Genomic DNA, 16,632 nt, shown 5'->3' with positions numbered 1-16,632 from the left:
TGTAGAACACATAACATTAATAAACAGATTACTTGATTAGGTCATTTAAAATGTGTTATTTAGAGTAAAATGACCAATCCAAGGGAAAATATAGTCTAGCGTCTTCCCCAATCTAAAGTGTAACGGAGTAAACATTTTTATTCTTTTATCAACCTCATTACAACAGATTACTAACACTCCTCCTACTCTGTTCACTTAACTATCTCAAATAACACTGAATCATTTAATGTGATTCAATACTCAAGTGACTGCCCCATGAAAAATTGTCAGTGGTGTCAAGTTCATCGAATCACAAATTCGTTGTGTATTTCCTGGAAAAATCCCTGGAGAACAAAGTGATTGTGATTCTCCTTTGTGGTGATGACTGTGCACTTGAAAACAGGGTGTAAACTTTACGCCCCAGCGCACTCTGAGAAATATGAAGCTTTGTTGACACTAGCATCCCTTTATGCTCAGGTGTCCTGCCTCACTGTTACTGACGTGTAGATAGGTCTGGAACCAACACACCAGTAACATGCACCTCTTCTTTTCTTTGTGTCCAGTAATGTTCTTGAGCAAATGAATATATATGCAAGTAACTAAACTAAACTAAACTGGTGTCACACTGTTTAAACAAATTATTTGTGAAAGAGTACAATATAAAACAGTATCATTCAAAGTGCTCTTTGCGTCTGATACATTTCTTGAGCTGCTAAATGGGACAAAATAATATTTAAAAGCATGTGTTGTGAATCTGTCATTTTCACACTTCGTACATGCTCTATAAATCATGTTTGTATGAATGTATAAATCATCATGTATGCTCAGAAAATCCCACATAGTGTTCATGTTTCATATAAATTCCACATTGTCATTTAAAAAAAAAACCCATTCCATTATTCTATTATTAAAACAGTGGTATTGAGTCCATGATTTCATACTATAGATGTTGAATTAACATACCATTTCCCATATAAAATGATTGAAGCCCACCCAACATTATAAAATAGAAGCCCATTCCGTTTGCATTTTCTGGCTGAATTTTTTTAAACAATAAATGAACCGGAAAAAATATAGTTATATTTAATCCATTTTCATTCACTGCTAAACACGCGTATGGCCACATTTTATAAATTAAATCACACTTATGTTATGCAATTAATAAATACAAAAATGAAATTACTTGGCAAAACAAATACGAAAGAAAGTGGAAACTATGAAACAAAAATCAAATGAATTATGTGTTTTCCAGAATGATCACAACAATGTTTTTTCTTTTGCCCTCCATTACTAGAACACATCACCTCTGTTGGTCCTGGTAATCCAGCTGTGTGCAGTGGTTTGTACCTCTTAGAGTTTAAATGGATTTGCTCCCGAGGCCAGTCTTGAACAAAGAAAATAACCTTAATCACTCTTTTTTTGACTCTGCTTCCAGGTGAGTGATGTCTCCTGTGATAAGCGGAGCAAAACAACCCCAACGCACACAGTAGATAGAGCACACATCATGGCAAAACAGTCGGCTATAGTTAGACAGGTCCATTCCTTAAATAGAAGAGCAGAGGAGAGGATCACAGTGGATGTAAACGTCACATAATAAATAGCTTCAAACACGTTTGAGCTGAACACCTCCAGAGCTTGGTTGATGAAGTAGAACTGTATCAGGATGCTGACGGCCAATGTTGACAACAAGAAAAGGAAGAGAGTCAGTGCTTGTTTGTTGAAGTGGCCGTCTTCGCTGAAGACATCTTGCGCAGCCAAACCAAGTCCCTTGCTGCTCGGTACAGTGAAGCTCCCCAGCAGCGAACATATGGAGACATACACCATGATGTTTGTGGAGCCATGTGCTGGAGCGATCCAAACAATCAAGGCTATCAGTGTCACGACCACCAGGAGGGCGAAGATGACGCACACTGTAAAAGAGCATGAAATGAATCGAGTTTTATATTGTATTTATTATATTGTATTGAATTTTTCACATTGATAACTGTCGTTCAAAATACCTATTCTTAATGCAAAAGCAATGTAAATTATCTCACAATTGCTGACTAAAACCCTGAAGCACATATATTTATTCTCCACTAAAGTGGATGTCAAACTTAAAACAGAAAAAAATGGGTTGAAACTAAGTCACCTGGGTCCAACAGCTGCTGCTCCAGCTCTAGTCTGGATGTGACGGTTTCAGACTTTGGAGAATGTATAATAAGAACGACTGAACCACAGCAACATAAGATGCAACCAAGCTGTCCCAGGATGTTCAATCGCTCCTCCAGAATCCAAGAAGCCAGCACAGCTCTGTCGAGACATAAAACAGCTCTTCAGCACGTTGCAACATGGCACACGTTCAAGGGAATTCAAACAATTCCAGAATCCAAAAACACTTGCATAGACCTACACACCTGCCGCAGGTCAGGTGAGGTCAGGTCTTACCCAAAGAGAACTCCCAGGGCTCCCAGTGGAGTCACAATCACAGCTGGAGCCATGTTGTAAGCCAGGAAGTTCCCAATTTGACCAACAATCACTAAAAGGACAGAAATGGAATTTTTATTTATTAGGTTATTTATTAGCAAAGTGCTCAGAGGCAGACAAAACCTTAAATCACACAATAACTGACACAGTCTCAAATTACATTACAAAAATAATTTGCCGATAAACAAGAATAATAATATGATGTTTGTTTTTGATTGCCTGGTACAGTCTTCTTTGAATTCCACATCAGGATCACCAAATCATCCTCCTTTCATGGCTCTTCAACTCATCTGCGTCATCCTCCCTAGTCACCTGGCACCAAGTTCGGGATCCTTTCGGGTACTTGTGTTTGAATCCACAGGTGTTTAAACTAATCGCTGAACATTACCGGCTTCTTAATGCCTTCTGACAGAAATATATCGGGGCAAAGTGTTTCTGTGTCTAGTTCGACTCACTTGCGGCCGTTCCGCTCCACCACACGATATCTCGGAGATATGAACCTCCTGTGGGGAGTTGAAGCAACAATCACCATGGCTGTCATGTTCTCTTATGTACAGCGTGAACACTGAGGTTTTTGAAATTTGAAAGGCCAGTGGTGAAGCTAGCTCTACTGCTGCTCCCTACCTCTGTCACGGGAGCGTAACATCCCCTTTTTCTGAAGCACAAATGTCGAGCCATTGACAAAACTTGATGTTACTGCAATTGCAATCCCTCCCACGGGCAGTGCGCCACTATCCGTTAGCGACCCGGACATTTCTTGCCGTACTAAACTAAGTAGAACCGTAGAAGGTGGAGTGAACAGTCCACTCGTGGGAGTGGAGGTAGGAGAAGGCGCATGCGCGATTTCGCCCGCCAGATAGCCATGATTACATCCTTATATATATATATATATATATATATATATATATATATATATATATGTACGTCAGTGGAGAGTTGCGGTGGTCTAACATACTCACATATTTTTTTTTAGCAAATAGAGAACGTATCTTTTATTTTTATTTTAATTTTTATTTACTAAGTCACAGCCTCTTGAGGTTCCATCCTCACGCCCCATCTGTCACATGAAACTGTGGAAACTTCTTCTTATACAAAGAAATGGATCTGATGACTAGAAAAGCCTTAACACATTACATGTCAATGAAACTCATCGAGCATCGTGGCATTCCACACAAGTACTCAATGTTTTCCACGGAAGGACAAATTGCGTTTACTGTTTTGAAGTATGGACTCCAGTCGTCCTAGGAATAATAAACATCGATGCCTAAATGAAAAAGTAATCTGGCAATGACGAACTTAAGTAGTTGTTAAATATAAATACGGTATGATCTCAAACTAATTGTCTTCATCTTTGCAATAATAAAGGACAGAAAAAAGGAGACCATCTTTAATACGTGAGGAAACGCTGCCCACTAGCGGTGGTGGCTCGATATGCTTGTAGGCCAACCCCGCCCCTCCTTTGACCCGCCCTGAGGCCAAAGAGGCGCCTGTTTATAGTCATCTAGACTACTGAACGGGCGGTGCTCAGTCAAACAACCCGTCAATGCTGGCGAAATCCTTTTCCGGGACATATCGTAACACTAAACATGTGGCTACATCGGAGCGTATACGATGACGTATATTGTTTCTATGCCTCATGCCCTCGTCCCCGGACTGCCAATCATGTCGTTACGCACGTCTGTAATGCAGCAAACTAGCTGAGGGGACGGGAGCATCGAAAGAACAGACCGCAGGTAAATTGCTATTATTCCCCCCTCGGACTGAAGTGTGAAGTGTTATGCGCCCGTCTTCTCCGGTGTGAAGCGAAGTATCCGGCTGTCATGACAAGCGCGGCCACAGCTGTAGATATGGTGGGAGCTGCTTTAGCGACCCCAGCTAGCAGGCTAATTCATATGCGCTAGCCGCGAAGCTGAAAACCTTCACCGGATTTTCCTCTTTTTTGGGATATCATCACGACATGTGATACATCTGTGTGCACATTTAGTGGATAACGACGCTAACTAGGTCATTTAGCTCTGTCCTCTTCATCTTCTTCGCTGCTATATGGCTACCCTTCAACGCCTTTCAACTAGTCATGGTTCATTTCTGCTTATGACTGAGACTGTCAATGCACCTAAGCCACATATTCTGTGGGTGTTTTGGAGCAGTCGATAACATGTGAACTGCGGAGATGTGCGAGTGTGCATCGCAATGAACTGTGAGGAAATGCTCGTACTGAAATGCAGCATCCAAATTGTTTAGATGCTCTAAAAAATATGTATATTTAGAAAACGCAACATAAAATGTGTGGTCACGACAAGGGGGTCAGAATTGTGCTGCTAGTGATTCGCTAACGTTCCGCCTTAACCTAGCTTTTGTTTATTGTTGAGTACAACACAAACCTCTCAGTTAACAGAAGCAGAAACCGTTGTGTGTAAGAACTGAATAAAGGTGACACATTGCCAACAGACAATCCATCTATGTAAAAAGTATAAATGTATATGTATCTTCTACAATTAACACACTTCATGTTACCCTTTGTCATGTCTGTCATCTGGAATTCAGATCTGCTTCAATAAAGAAACATTGTGCAATATTTGGAGCAGCGTTTTGGTACTGATCTTCCAGTGGAGTATTTGCAGTAACTAATGTAACATTTGCTGCATCACCGAACCCTCCAATTCCTTTTGATAATTTCAGCCTATTCTCCTTGTTTATTTATCTTAACCCAGGGGTCAAATAAGGACCATCATTAAGTTTAGAAAATGGATTTCCAAAAGAGTTTTTTGTGACCAATGTCATCTCTTAGGAAGCAATTGTTGCTTTGTATAGAGAAGAGTCAAAATGCATTTTTTATCCCTCAAATGTTAGGGCCCAGTTCATGTCTCTAATTATGCCACAAAGGCTTTGCCATATCTTTTTGTTAGTATTGGATATGACAGATTTCCATCTATTGGCAGGTGTGCTGCGCTCGCAGCCCGGACGGGGTTGGGGAAGATGCCTTCTCCTGCGTTCACCCTTGATGCTCAGCTGAGATTCCATGATAAATGGCTCAAGATAGATCTGCAGGTACTATAACTGGGACATCATGCATGAGGGTCCTAAGGTGCTCCACTGGAGATGCTGTGGTTGTTGTTGTTGTTGTTGTTGTTGCTATTAAATGTCGCTTATTTTCACTCAATATATTAATATAATTTTTGTCATGTTTGTACATTTAATAATGTACAATCTGAAAAGGTGATCTTGCTTAAGAGTTTATTTACACTGAGCAAATATGTACCACGATTTGTTACTTCATTTGTATTTATGCTGCTTTTCTTTTTTGAAATAATAATCATTAATATACTTAATATATAATATAATTAAACCCTTTTGTTTTAGACTTTGCTTACTCTTTTCAGTACATATATTGGTTTGTGTACCAAGTCAGTGTTTTGTGTTTGCTTTAATATATCTCAGAATTTATGTAATTGCAAAATTGTATTCCATGAAGTTGTCACATCAAGTGATAAACACATAAACTTCAACTCATCATTATGGAAAGAAAAGTTGAACACCTTAAAAACCACAATATTTGCATTAGGTGTTTGTTTCTTTCTCCTTTTGCAGCGGGCCTTCTCTCCTGAGGGGCTGAGTGAGATGTGGAATGAGATGGTTAAAGATGAGGAAATAACATTCAATGGAGAGGAATCTGCGCATACAGGTAAGTGAACAAAACAAAACAGAAGCGCTGTTAATGTGGCCTATTTCGACCTACAACAAGGAGTGACAACTCATAGGACAGTGCTGTTGGATGTGCTGTGCCATTACATTCTATTCTATGGTCTTCATTATGAACATTTGCTCCTTCATTTTCCCTCAGAAGACTGCACAGACTGCTTTGGGACTCAAAAGAAGGATGAGCCTAATGATAAAGAAAAGAAAGAGGAAGATGACTCGTCATCATCTGTGCATCATTCAATCATCGAGACGTGGGATTGGGGCAGGCAGCCTGGTGAGCAGAACTGATGACAAGATTGGGTGTTTCTGCCTTTTGTGTCCTTCTGTGACTTTTCTGTTTTCATGTACAGTTTGTTCATGTGACAGCCACATGTTTCACATCTTGTTGACAAGAGAAATCGATGCGGAACATTTCAACACATGGTTGTTTTTTAGGTTATCTGTTAGCTGTCTGTCAGACCTTTGCATATTTTCCTGGCACATGAGGTGTGGATAGTCAGAGAGGTTATTTTTACTCCTGAGGAGTAATCTTGGTTGGTGCTGTCATGTGGATCTTCAGATGGACCAATGCTATTTATCAGCAGTACTGGGTGGGGTGTCCTTGTGGGGGTCTGAGATAAACAATGTCTGCCCTGCTGATAGTGACTCTCACCGCTACTCTGTTTTATTGACATAACCAGGAAACCACTCTGAGCTCACTGTGCAGTGAGTGTAACTGGATCAGTACATGAATGAGTGCTCTGTCATTGATGCCTAAAGTTCAATCATCACACTTCCTGTTTTTGTAAGGATAGTCAGATGTTTTATAACATGTTGATGTCTGCTATTAGTGACCACGACAAAGCTGTTTTCAAACAGAGCTGACATTGTTGCTCATTCATATTTCTTGTGCTATTTTTTCAACTTGATTTTCTTGCTAAATTTATAGATCAATAAGAAGAGCAAAAGAATGTTTTACGCAAATACATTTTGTTCAAAATGATATGAGGATTGTTTTTGACAGCCGTGCACAGCTGACTGGTGTGTGGTTCATACACCCGCAGGCCTGTGTGGCTTACATAAAGCTTAAGTGGATTTCAGACCAGCTATTTTGGCCCATCCTTTCTGCCCTGCAGCGCTGCTCTTTGGAGACATAAACATAGTTTAGAACAAAGCAGATGTGATGTCATTGTTTTAAAAATCATAATGGTGCATCTTTAGTGTGGAAAATGCTGACTATTGTATTTTTATTTCTCGTGGTTTAGATTGAGTAAAGAAATGCAGAATATTTCTGTACGATTGCTTCTGCTTTGATTAACCACGATATTTATTCACTGGATTGCAATTCCCTACTAGTTTCAGTAAGTTGTTTAATATTGTAAGACCAGGTTGCTACGTGAATAATTCAATTGCACATCTCTTAGCTTTGTGGGTCACATGCGGTATCTACTGTCTGAGAAGGAAATCCATCCAATCTGTGTCTGAATCTTAAAATTACTGGCAGTAATAACACTAAATTCAGTAAAATCCTCACCAATGGTTTGATGCAGTGGTAGAACTAGGCTGCTAATAAGTTCGCTGGGTTGCAGCGATGTCTATTGAGGATGTGAAAATTGAAGTTCCAGTCTAGTCTCTCAGGCCCTCAGGCATGGTCCTTGGGGAGGAAATCCTGATTCATGGTAAATTGTTGTGGCTCCTGCTAAACTACATGTAATGTAAAGCGAAGCAACAAGATGCTTGTACTGCTTCAATATCAATATTCACAAGGACATTACAATTTTGCATTTATTACAACATTGTTTCACATGGGTAATTCATTTGTTAAATTTGCCTGTCATTTGGCTTTTTTATCTTCACATGAATTTTGAATATCTTCTAGTACAGTACAGGAAAAAAAAAAGAGAATGTTCAATGTTATTCCATCTGTAAACAGATGAAAAGGAGTTGAGGGACTGCCTGATGGTTCTGGTAGATGATCAGCAGAAGCTCTCTGCCGTAATGGCCAAGAGCACCCTGTCAGCCCAACGTCTGCGTCAGCGCCTGGTCATCCTGGAACGCTACCTCATCTCTCTCAGCCATAGCATGATGGAGGAAAAGTTCAAGGTTCGCTGGAAGACCCCTCCTAGCCCACCACTGCCTGCTGTTGACAACAAGAGGTAAAATGAATAAACTCTCCAAAGCATTATATTCGTTATATTCAATGGCCTCCCTGCTATATTAAGAATAATCCATGTTCAAAGTCTGCTTTATGTTTTGGTGTTTTCCTTTTATTCTGATGAGAATATGAAGCGGCTGAGCACATTTTTTTCCATCTCGCCACTTATTGAAGAAGCTAATTAAAGCTCCATCAGATGTGAATTTTACTATCTTGACAGTTGTTTGGCTTTCTTGTGCTATTTTTAGACCTTGGATGATTTGATATTTATTGACACTGTTGAAAAGTTGAGGGATTTGAATATGAAAAGTCTGTTTAAACAAGTACTTAGGATGACGTAATTATTGAAGTATTATTGAAGTTGATGTTCTTCTGGACTCCTGCCTGGGAAAAGATACATTTGATGGAAATCTGAATCAGTAAAAGAAAGTGAGTACAGTAGGTTTAGGCTTGCCTTTCAGACATTCAGGTTTTATCAGCACAAAGTAAACGTGAACAAGTGAACAAATATTAGTAAACTAAGGTAATCATGAAATGTATGCAGCTGAAGTGAAATTTACCAATTACATATTGACTCAACTAAATGCTGCTAAATTGATAAAAGTCATTGTATGAATTTTTAAATCCTGTTTGTCTATTTTTGGAATTTCAGCTCTCGTCCTGCTAGCAAAAGTGTTGAAGGTTTGGCTAGGGTGGGCTCCAGGGCAGCCCTCTCTTTTGCCTTTGCTTTTCTGCGTCGGGCCTGGAGGTCAGGTATGATCTAAATGTAGTTTTGTTGCTTCCTAAGTGTTGTGGTGATGCTGAGATTTTGAGATAACAGCTGTTAAGGGTGTTGCAACAATTCTCGGGTAAACAACTCTGCACGTTGTGCAATGTTTCACAATTTTAGCAATTTGTATTCCTTTGGAAGTATCACAGTTTTATTATTGTGGTTTAATAGTTGTGGTCTCTTAATTTTATTTAAACTATGTGGATTGCATCGCATCAGTACAAACCTTATTAACACTTCAGCTTTTAAGATGTCACTGTAAACCGTGGAGCTAGACTTTCTGCTGGTAGCTAATGCAGTTATTTAGTTATTTATGTTGTTATTGCTGCCTTGAAACGACAGAACATTCACACAGTCCATTATGTGTGTAAATCCAATATTAGTGCGGACTGTGGACCAAATCTGCCTTTTAGTCAGTCAAAAATCCCTAGCATAGATTCACATGGTTTAGGACTTTTTACTGTGGTTAGTGGCACTTTTGAATTGCTTTTCACTTATAGCTCAGTACTAACTTCTTGTTTAGATGGTTGTAACTCTACTGAGTCTCACCTCACATAGACCCCCTGTAACATGAGACCTTACACTCATCATCTATTGCGGTTGAGTTCCTCGAAACTGTAAGAGCAGCAAGCCATTAAGGATCTTCTTACCCACAATTTCCTTCATTACAAACAATGTGAGTTTGTAGGTCAGAAGCTCAGAGACCAAGCGCTTGTTAATAGTAATGTTGTCAGCAGGTTCAATGTGCTTGACGTTATTTGGTTTTTAACTGTATACAATAATTCAAATATCAGTATTCTCAAAAACCTCTTTGTCCTGTAGTTTATTCACCCCTATTACTGTTGGATAGTTTCACACCACCCCGCCCTGTAATGGGAATACGTTGTATCAAAGCATCATTAAAGCATTTTATTTGACTTTTAAAATATTTGCTGTGATACAGGTGATGATGCAGACCTCTGCAGTGAACTTCTTCAAGAATCTCTGGATGCACTGCGAGCCCTCCCAGAGGCAACACTGTTTGATGAGGGGACTGTTTCATCTGTGTGGCTGGAGGTTGTTGAAAGGGCAACTAAGTTCCTTAGGTCTGTTGTTTAGTAGTTAATAACAGATACATAAGCATTAGTGGATTGTTTTCTGTATCTCTGATATGTGTGTGTTATGAGAGCAGTGATGTTCATGGAAGTGCCAGCACCAAGGCCAATGTTCCTCTTCAGGACCAGCACCTTGCCTTGGCCATCCTTTTGGAGCTCGCAGTACAGAGAGGGACACTGAGGTACATAAATGTCTAGTACTCTTTATCTTTAATCCTTATTGCCTCATGAAACTTCATCGATAATGATTTGCTTACGTGTTTGAATTCCAGTCAGCTGCTGTCTGCTGTTCTCCTACTGCTACGGCTATGGGAAAGCAGCACAAGAGAAATGGATAATGAGCGTTCCACACAGGGTACGAGTGCTCCTCTCCTGCCACTTCTGCAGCGCTTCCAGAACATCCACAGCAGTAAAGAAGAACCGATTCCTGAAGAAGAGACAGAGGTGACAATTCTCTCTCTTAGCATCTTGACTTCATTGTCTCTGTGATGCTAAAATGTTCCATTTTGCTCTGTTTATCAGATACTCACTGCCCCCCTGAGTCCAAACGAAAGTTTTCTGCGGTATTTGACTTTGCCTCAGGATAATGACCTGGCCATTGACCTCCACCAAACAGCTGTGGTAATTATGGCTCACCTGGACCGGTTGGCTTCTCCATGCAGTCCGCCACACTGCAATTCACCCACCACACAGAAGGTAGCTGCTTATTTTGTTCTTTCACATTTGTTTTCTAGTTGGTTGATATTTTAATGTGCGCTTGTTCTCTTTTGCTTAAGGGGACCCTGCAAGAGGTAATTGCCTGGGGTCTTTTGGGCTGGAAACTTCACGCCAATGTTAGTGGGCCCATCCAATGTAAAGGCCTGTCTAGTCTCGGTGTGACACAAATAGTTGGTTCAGAGAAAGCATTTCTCATTCTGTCGAGCTCTGGCGCTGTTTACTCCCAAAATTACAAGAGCACAACTCTGGTAAGTCTTTTAAACTGGTCATGTGTTGCTTGCACGAACCAGAAACTCATTCTTGAAATGTTGCACCACAGGCACCTTTGCTTATCCATGGACTTACCTCCAGAAAGATTACAAAGCTGGCCGCTCATCCTGATGGACAGCATTATCTAGCTTTGTCAGTCAATGGGGAGGTATTCTCATGGGGCTGCGGTGACGGAGGTCGTCTCGGACACGGAGACACTACGTAAGGAACAAGGAAGTCCTTATATTTCGTTAAAGCTCTCATGTTGATTTTGGTTTTTATTAAGCAAAATAAACTATAGAGATCAATTTGTGCACTAAACTTACTGGGGATAATAATGGACACTGAATCATTGTGTTTGCTTTGTAGATAGAACACTTCTGTCATTGTATGTACATTTACTTATGTAAACGTAGACGAGTAATTCTGAGCTCTCATTCCCATATGTGGACATTTTTGTTCTTCTTTTTGTTTATTCCAGATATTTGGAAGAGCCTACCATGATTGCCACATTCAATGGGAAACAAGCTGGGAAACATGTAGTGCACATTGCTTGTGGCAGCACTTATAGTGCTGCAATCACCGCAGATGGCGAACTCTATACATGGGGCAGAGGGAACTATGGGCGACTGGGCCATGGTAAGTTTCAACCTGAAGTTGTTGATCAGAATTTAGTTTTCCCTTTGTACACATTCATTTTGTTTTTATTAAAGGGTCAAGCGAAGATCAGACTACTCCCATGTTGGTGACGGCATTGAAAGGACTCAAGGTTGTAGATGTTGCATGTGGGAGTGGTGATGCTCAAACACTTGCTGTAACAGAGAACGGTAATGGATATCATTTTCTGTATTTGTCATTATATTAATAAGAATAATTTTAATATTTTTGTCTTTTGTCCCCGCAGGCCAAGTGTGGTCTTGGGGGGATGGTGACTACGGCAAATTGGGCCGAGGAGGAAGTGATGGTACTAAGACCCCTAAATTGGTGGAAAAACTGCAGGATCTGTATACAGTTAAGGTTTGCTGTGGCAGTCAATTTTCACTGGCTCTGTCAAAAGATGGCCAGGTTTACACCTGGGGAAAGGGGGACAATCAGCGCCTAGGTCATGGCACTGATGAGCATGTCCGTTACCCCAAGTTATTGGACAGTCTGCAGGGTAAGATGACTTCACCTGCTCTTCAGTAGTGTAATGTTGCGCAGGATATTTGAATGCCTAATGTCACCTTTTCTACAGGAAAAAAAGTTGTGGATGTTGCAGTGGGATCCACACATTGTCTTGCCCTGACCGACGATGGAGAGGTGCACAGTTGGGGCAGCAATGACAAGCTGCAGCACTTTGATACCCTGTTTTCTAACAAGAAGCAGCCAAAAGCTCTGCCAGGGCTCAATACAAAACATATTGTCGGCATTTCCTGTGGCCCCGGACAGGTATGTGAAACTGGCATCTTTAGGTTGTGCATGTTTCAGTGGTTAAAAAAACAGCTATGTTTTTCATCATTTTATAGAGCTTTGCCTGGTCCTCAAGCTCAGAGTGGTCTGTTGGACTTCGTGTACCATTCGTTGTAGACGTGTGCACCATGACCTTTGAACAGATAGACCTACTTCTCCGAGAGGTCAGTGAGGGCATGGACGGCAGCTCTGACTGGCCTCCTCCTCAGGAGAAGGAGTGTATGGTAGTAGCCACACTTAACCTTCTCCGATTGCAGGTACGCATCTATCGAATTCATACCGCGGAAGTTTATGGTTTGGCCATTTATAAACAATTAATCAATCTTTAACACCTGTCTTAAGCTCCATGCAGCCATTAGTAATCAAGTGGATCCAGAAGAGCTGGGCCTGGGCCTTGGCAGTGTGCTTCTTAACAACCTGAAACAAACAGTGGTTGTGCTTGCTAGCAATGCTGGCGTTCTAAACACCATACAAGCCGCTGCGCAAGCTGTTCTCCAAAGCGGTTGGTCAGTTCTTCTGCCCACTGCTGAAGAAAGGGCAAGAGCGTTGTCTTCACTGCTGCCTAATGCTGGTTAGTGCCATTTATAAGTTGGCCGTAATGAAAAGTAGCATGATCAAGTCATGTTATAGCTGTTTATTAGAAATGATATCTGTAAGAGCAATGACTTTTTAAGTGTGAGATAGTCAATATGGGTTTGATGAATCATGTCTTCCAGCATCTGGAAATGAAATGAGTGTGACGCCTGGGCGCCGCTTCATGATTGACCTCTTAGTAAGCAGCTTAATGGCTGATGGAGGTTTAGAATCTGCACTGAATGCTGCCATCACAGCTGAGATCCAGGTATGATACAGTAGTTCCAGCCGTGCCTCTGGTGTCCGGTTTATTCTTACTTTTGGGTCTGCATCTATAAAATCTATACTTCTTCGCTCCATCGAAGTCATAAAAGAATGTTTCTGTTATTACAACACAGGATATTGAGGCCAAGAAGGAAGCTCAAAAAGAGAAAGAAATTGATGAGCAAGAAGCAAATGCCTCTTCCATGCACCGATGTCGGACCATGTTGGACAAAGATCTCATCAACACTGGCATCTATGAGTCGGCAGGAAAACAGATCCTGCCTTTGGTGCAGCTTGTACAGCAACTCTTGAGGTATGTGCACCCTGCTTCTCTGGATAAATCAAACACAGCTACTCTTTGTTGTCATCTATTCAGAACCTGAACTATTCTTTTTTGGCTTTTTAAGAAATATTGCATCCCAGACGATTGCAAGACTGAAAGATGTTGCTCACCGCATCTCCAACTGCCTGGAGCAAGAACATGTTAGCAAGGAGCGGTCTGCCTCTCTGGATCTTCTGCTTCGCTTCCAGAGGCTGCTAGTTGGAAAACTCTACCTCGGCGTTAATGGAACAGATGGATACAGTGAGTACTTTTTTCGTAAATGGTTTAGTTTACCTCGGAAAACTGTAATGTAACTTGTAATGCCAAACAAACATTTTTACTGTATATAATTATACAGATCCTGAGCTGCTTGGTGTTGGATCCCTGTTAAAAAAGTACATCGCTTTGCTGTGTACTCACATTGGAGACATCTTGCCAGTAGCAACCAGTATTGCCTTGACTGGTTGCCGCCATTTTGCTGAAGTATCTTGTGTCATAGAAGGAGATCTGACAGGTAAAGTTCCGTTGCACAATGGGGCAAACATGCGCTTTGATTATGGCTCACTGGCTTCTTTAAATATCGCTCAGGGGTGCTCCTGCCTGAGCTGGTGGTGTCCATTGTCCTCCTCCTCACCATTGACGCCGGCCTGATGCAAGAGACTGGCTCAATACCTCTGCTTGCCGGACTCCTGGAACATCTTGACAGGTTTAACCACTTGGCTCCAGGCCATGAACGGGATGACAACGAGGACCTTGCCTGGCCAGGCATTATGGGTACAAAACTTGCTGTCTACTATATTTCATTCTAAAGTCATTTAAACAAAGAGTTCAACGTCTCCTCACTTTACATGTGACAGGATCTTTCTTCACTGGCCAAAGTTCAAAAAACAATGAGGAAATATCCCTCATCCGCAAGGCTGACCTGGAGAATCACAATAAAGATGGAGGTTTCTGGACTGTGATTGAAGGAAAGGTCTATGACATCAAGGACTTCCAGGCTCAGTCACAGTCAATGACTGGGAATAGCATTCTGGGTAAAATCATTTGTTAACAAATGTTATCATTCACTGTATTGTCATTTTAGATTACTGAAACAAAGTCCTTGCTTTCACAGCTCAATTTGCTGGAGAAGACCCAGTTGTTGCTCTGGAAGCTGCCCTGCAGTTTGAAGTGACAAAAGAGTCCATGCAGGCATTTTGTGTTGGCCATTATATGGAGGTATTAACAATATTTTCTGATTTGTTGACAATACATGAACTTCTACGTTTTCCATCATTGATGTTTGGCATGTTTTTGTGACAGCCCAACCAAGAAACAATTACCACTCCTGACCTCAGCAGTTTGTCATCCCCTCTCATTGACACGGAGAGGAACTTGGGGCTGTTGCTAGGCCTTCACGCTTCCTACCTGGCCAAGAGCAGTCCACTGTCTCCCATGGAGATTGAATGTGCCAGTGAGTTCATTACATTCTTACACTTGTGTTTTCCCTTTCAACTTTGTTTAAAAAAATTAACTGATGGAAAACGTCTTTGAACAGAATGGCTTCAGTCGTCTATATTCTCTGGTGGTCTGCAAACCAGCCAGATTCACTACAACTACAATGAAGAGAAGGATGAAGATCACTGTAGCTCATTGGGAACCACTACTCCAGACAAAGCCAAACTCTACTCTCGCAGACTCACTCTCAGTGATCATGCCCAACCTTTCCTGCAGGCAATTGCTGACAACAACACCCAGGACCACGCTGTAAAGGTGCAGTCATTAAAATGTTATTTGGATTTATCTGAGAAGTCTCTATTAATCTGAAGCCCAAATATGACCTCTGCTGTATTTTTTTTTTGCTAGGATTTTCTCTGCCAAATTGAACGTTGCTGTAAGCAGTATCATCTCATAACACCCATCTCTTTTCCCCCTGAACACCCTGTGGAGGAAGTGGGCCGCCTGCTGCTCTGCTGCTTGCTTAAACATCAAGATCTTGGTAACCAAGCAACGAGTAGTTTGCATTTAATCTATGCAATCTGTTTTAAATGTTGAATTTCGATTATATCCTGACTCTTTTTGGCATTTACGGGGTTTCATTTACAATGTTTGTTTCTGCTACAGGTCATGTTGCTCTCTCCTTAGTCAGTCAATGTGCCTTGGGTGTGGACCAAGGGAAACAGAGGTCCCTTCCCAAATCTGTGATTGATGTTTGCCGTATGGTCTATCGAGCCAAGTGCTCTTTAATAAAGGTGTGAAAAATTTGAAACTTTATGTGAGAAAACATCGGTATGATACTTAAAACATCTTCTTTTCACACAAATTTTAGACTCATCAAGAACAAGGTCGTTCTTACAAGGAGGTTTGCGCTCCGGTCATTGAGCGTCTACGCTTTCTGTTTAACGAACTGCGTCCGGCTGTAAGTAATGACCTTTCCATCGTATCCAAATTAAAGTTGCTGAGCTCACAGCCACGATGGAGAAGAATCACACAGAAGCTCATCAGGGACCGGAGGAAAAAGAGAGGTAAGTACTCATTGCTAAGTTATTTTGTCTGGTCTGAAATCTAATATGCTTTTTGTCTCAGTGCCTAAAAAGTCTGAGTCTGCTGACATTGAAGAGCCAAAGTTAGAGATGGAAGGGACCATTGAAGAGGAGCTTGATGTTAACATTAGTCCGACGCCTACAGATAGAAAATCTCCCACAAGCAAAACAGCCAAGGTGACAGTCTATCAATGGATTGAAAAATGTTGTAATATGGGATTCTAATATAGTAATGCATTGTTATTTTGTTAACATAATGCTGATCTATACATGTTCATGATGTATATTGAGTTGCTGAATGTGGAACAAAATGTCTTTCACACAACATTTAAGGGAAGTGACTTATAGCTGTATAAAAGACCAACTCATCTTTATCATTTTTTGCACTCACATAC

At 41.0% G+C, this 16,632-nt stretch overlaps 2 protein-coding genes across 8 annotated transcripts in view; one reads left to right on the top strand and one right to left on the bottom strand.

Annotated features, from left to right (window-relative positions):
• Positions 1-859: 859 nt before the first annotated feature.
• On the bottom strand, positions 860-3,716 carry nipa1 (NIPA magnesium transporter 1). 3 transcript variants are annotated; one of them, XM_053847934.1, is made up of 5 exons: positions 3,070-3,241; positions 2,901-2,948; positions 2,407-2,497; positions 2,111-2,271; positions 860-1,889 (listed from the first exon to the last, which is right to left on the bottom strand). In XM_053847934.1, the coding sequence occupies exons 1-5, from the start codon at positions 3,197-3,199 to the stop codon at positions 1,384-1,386; spliced, it is 936 nt and encodes a 311-aa protein (XP_053703909.1). In that variant the 5' UTR covers positions 3,200-3,241; the 3' UTR covers positions 860-1,383. The 3 variants fall into 3 exon arrangements, with proteins under 3 accessions (XP_053703909.1, XP_053703920.1, XP_053703926.1); XM_053847945.1 differs by having other exon boundaries at positions 2,665-2,948; positions 3,070-3,171; XM_053847951.1 differs by lacking the exons at positions 2,901-2,948; positions 3,070-3,241 and adding an exon at positions 3,660-3,716.
• A 338-nt stretch (positions 3,717-4,054) lies between these two features.
• herc2 (HECT and RLD domain containing E3 ubiquitin protein ligase 2) overlaps positions 4,055-16,632 on the top strand; it is a 32,424-nt gene continuing 19,846 nt past the window's right edge. For 3 of the 5 annotated variants that reach the window (XM_053861141.1, XM_053861132.1, XM_053861116.1), the window contains exons 1-31: positions 4,055-4,178; positions 5,385-5,493; positions 6,034-6,127; positions 6,287-6,418; positions 8,057-8,279; positions 8,931-9,031; positions 9,991-10,132; positions 10,219-10,323; positions 10,414-10,585; positions 10,664-10,837; positions 10,918-11,106; positions 11,178-11,329; positions 11,589-11,746; positions 11,821-11,934; positions 12,012-12,263; positions 12,342-12,535; positions 12,613-12,813; positions 12,899-13,127; positions 13,273-13,397; positions 13,528-13,706; positions 13,801-13,976; positions 14,074-14,229; positions 14,304-14,489; positions 14,573-14,749; positions 14,830-14,933; positions 15,018-15,168; positions 15,253-15,467; positions 15,561-15,693; positions 15,819-15,946; positions 16,024-16,219; positions 16,281-16,414. In XM_053861141.1, coding sequence (XP_053717116.1) covers positions 5,422-5,493; positions 6,034-6,127; positions 6,287-6,418; positions 8,057-8,279; positions 8,931-9,031; positions 9,991-10,132; positions 10,219-10,323; positions 10,414-10,585; positions 10,664-10,837; positions 10,918-11,106; positions 11,178-11,329; positions 11,589-11,746; positions 11,821-11,934; positions 12,012-12,263; positions 12,342-12,535; positions 12,613-12,813; positions 12,899-13,127; positions 13,273-13,397; positions 13,528-13,706; positions 13,801-13,976; positions 14,074-14,229; positions 14,304-14,489; positions 14,573-14,749; positions 14,830-14,933; positions 15,018-15,168; positions 15,253-15,467; positions 15,561-15,693; positions 15,819-15,946; positions 16,024-16,219; positions 16,281-16,414 — 4,764 coding nt within the window. In that variant the 5' untranslated portion in view covers positions 4,055-4,178; positions 5,385-5,421. Of the gene's footprint in view, positions 4,179-5,384; positions 5,494-6,033; positions 6,128-6,286; positions 6,419-8,056; positions 8,280-8,930; positions 9,032-9,990; positions 10,133-10,218; positions 10,324-10,413; positions 10,586-10,663; positions 10,838-10,917; positions 11,107-11,177; positions 11,330-11,588; positions 11,747-11,820; positions 11,935-12,011; positions 12,264-12,341; positions 12,536-12,612; positions 12,814-12,898; positions 13,128-13,272; positions 13,398-13,527; positions 13,707-13,800; positions 13,977-14,073; positions 14,230-14,303; positions 14,490-14,572; positions 14,750-14,829; positions 14,934-15,017; positions 15,169-15,252; positions 15,468-15,560; positions 15,694-15,818; positions 15,947-16,023; positions 16,220-16,280; positions 16,415-16,632 lie in introns of those variants that run through there. The other 2 variants (XM_053861125.1, XM_053861150.1) reach the window with 2 other exon arrangements.

Source organism: Synchiropus splendidus, chromosome 1 (assembly GCF_027744825.2).
Source record: "Synchiropus splendidus isolate RoL2022-P1 chromosome 1, RoL_Sspl_1.0, whole genome shotgun sequence".
Taxonomy (NCBI): Eukaryota; Metazoa; Chordata; class Actinopteri; order Syngnathiformes; family Callionymidae; genus Synchiropus; species Synchiropus splendidus.
The sequence above is the reverse complement of the archived record's forward strand: the minus strand, read 5'-3'. Positions and strand labels throughout refer to the sequence as shown.

Bases quoted from the DNA above. Each gene is read 5' to 3' on its own strand.
- nipa1 (XM_053847934.1), bottom strand. From the start codon at position 3,199: ATGTCCGGGTCGCTAACGGATAGTGGCGCACTGCCCGTGGGAGGGATT. The intron at 2,949-3,069 runs GTAGGGAGCAGC...AACTCCCCACAG, and splicing joins GTTACGCTCCCGTGACAGAG to GAGGTTCATATCTCCGAGAT. The intron at 2,272-2,406 runs GTAAGACCTGAC...ATGTCTCGACAG, and splicing joins GCCCTGGGAGTTCTCTTTGG to AGCTGTGCTGGCTTCTTGGA.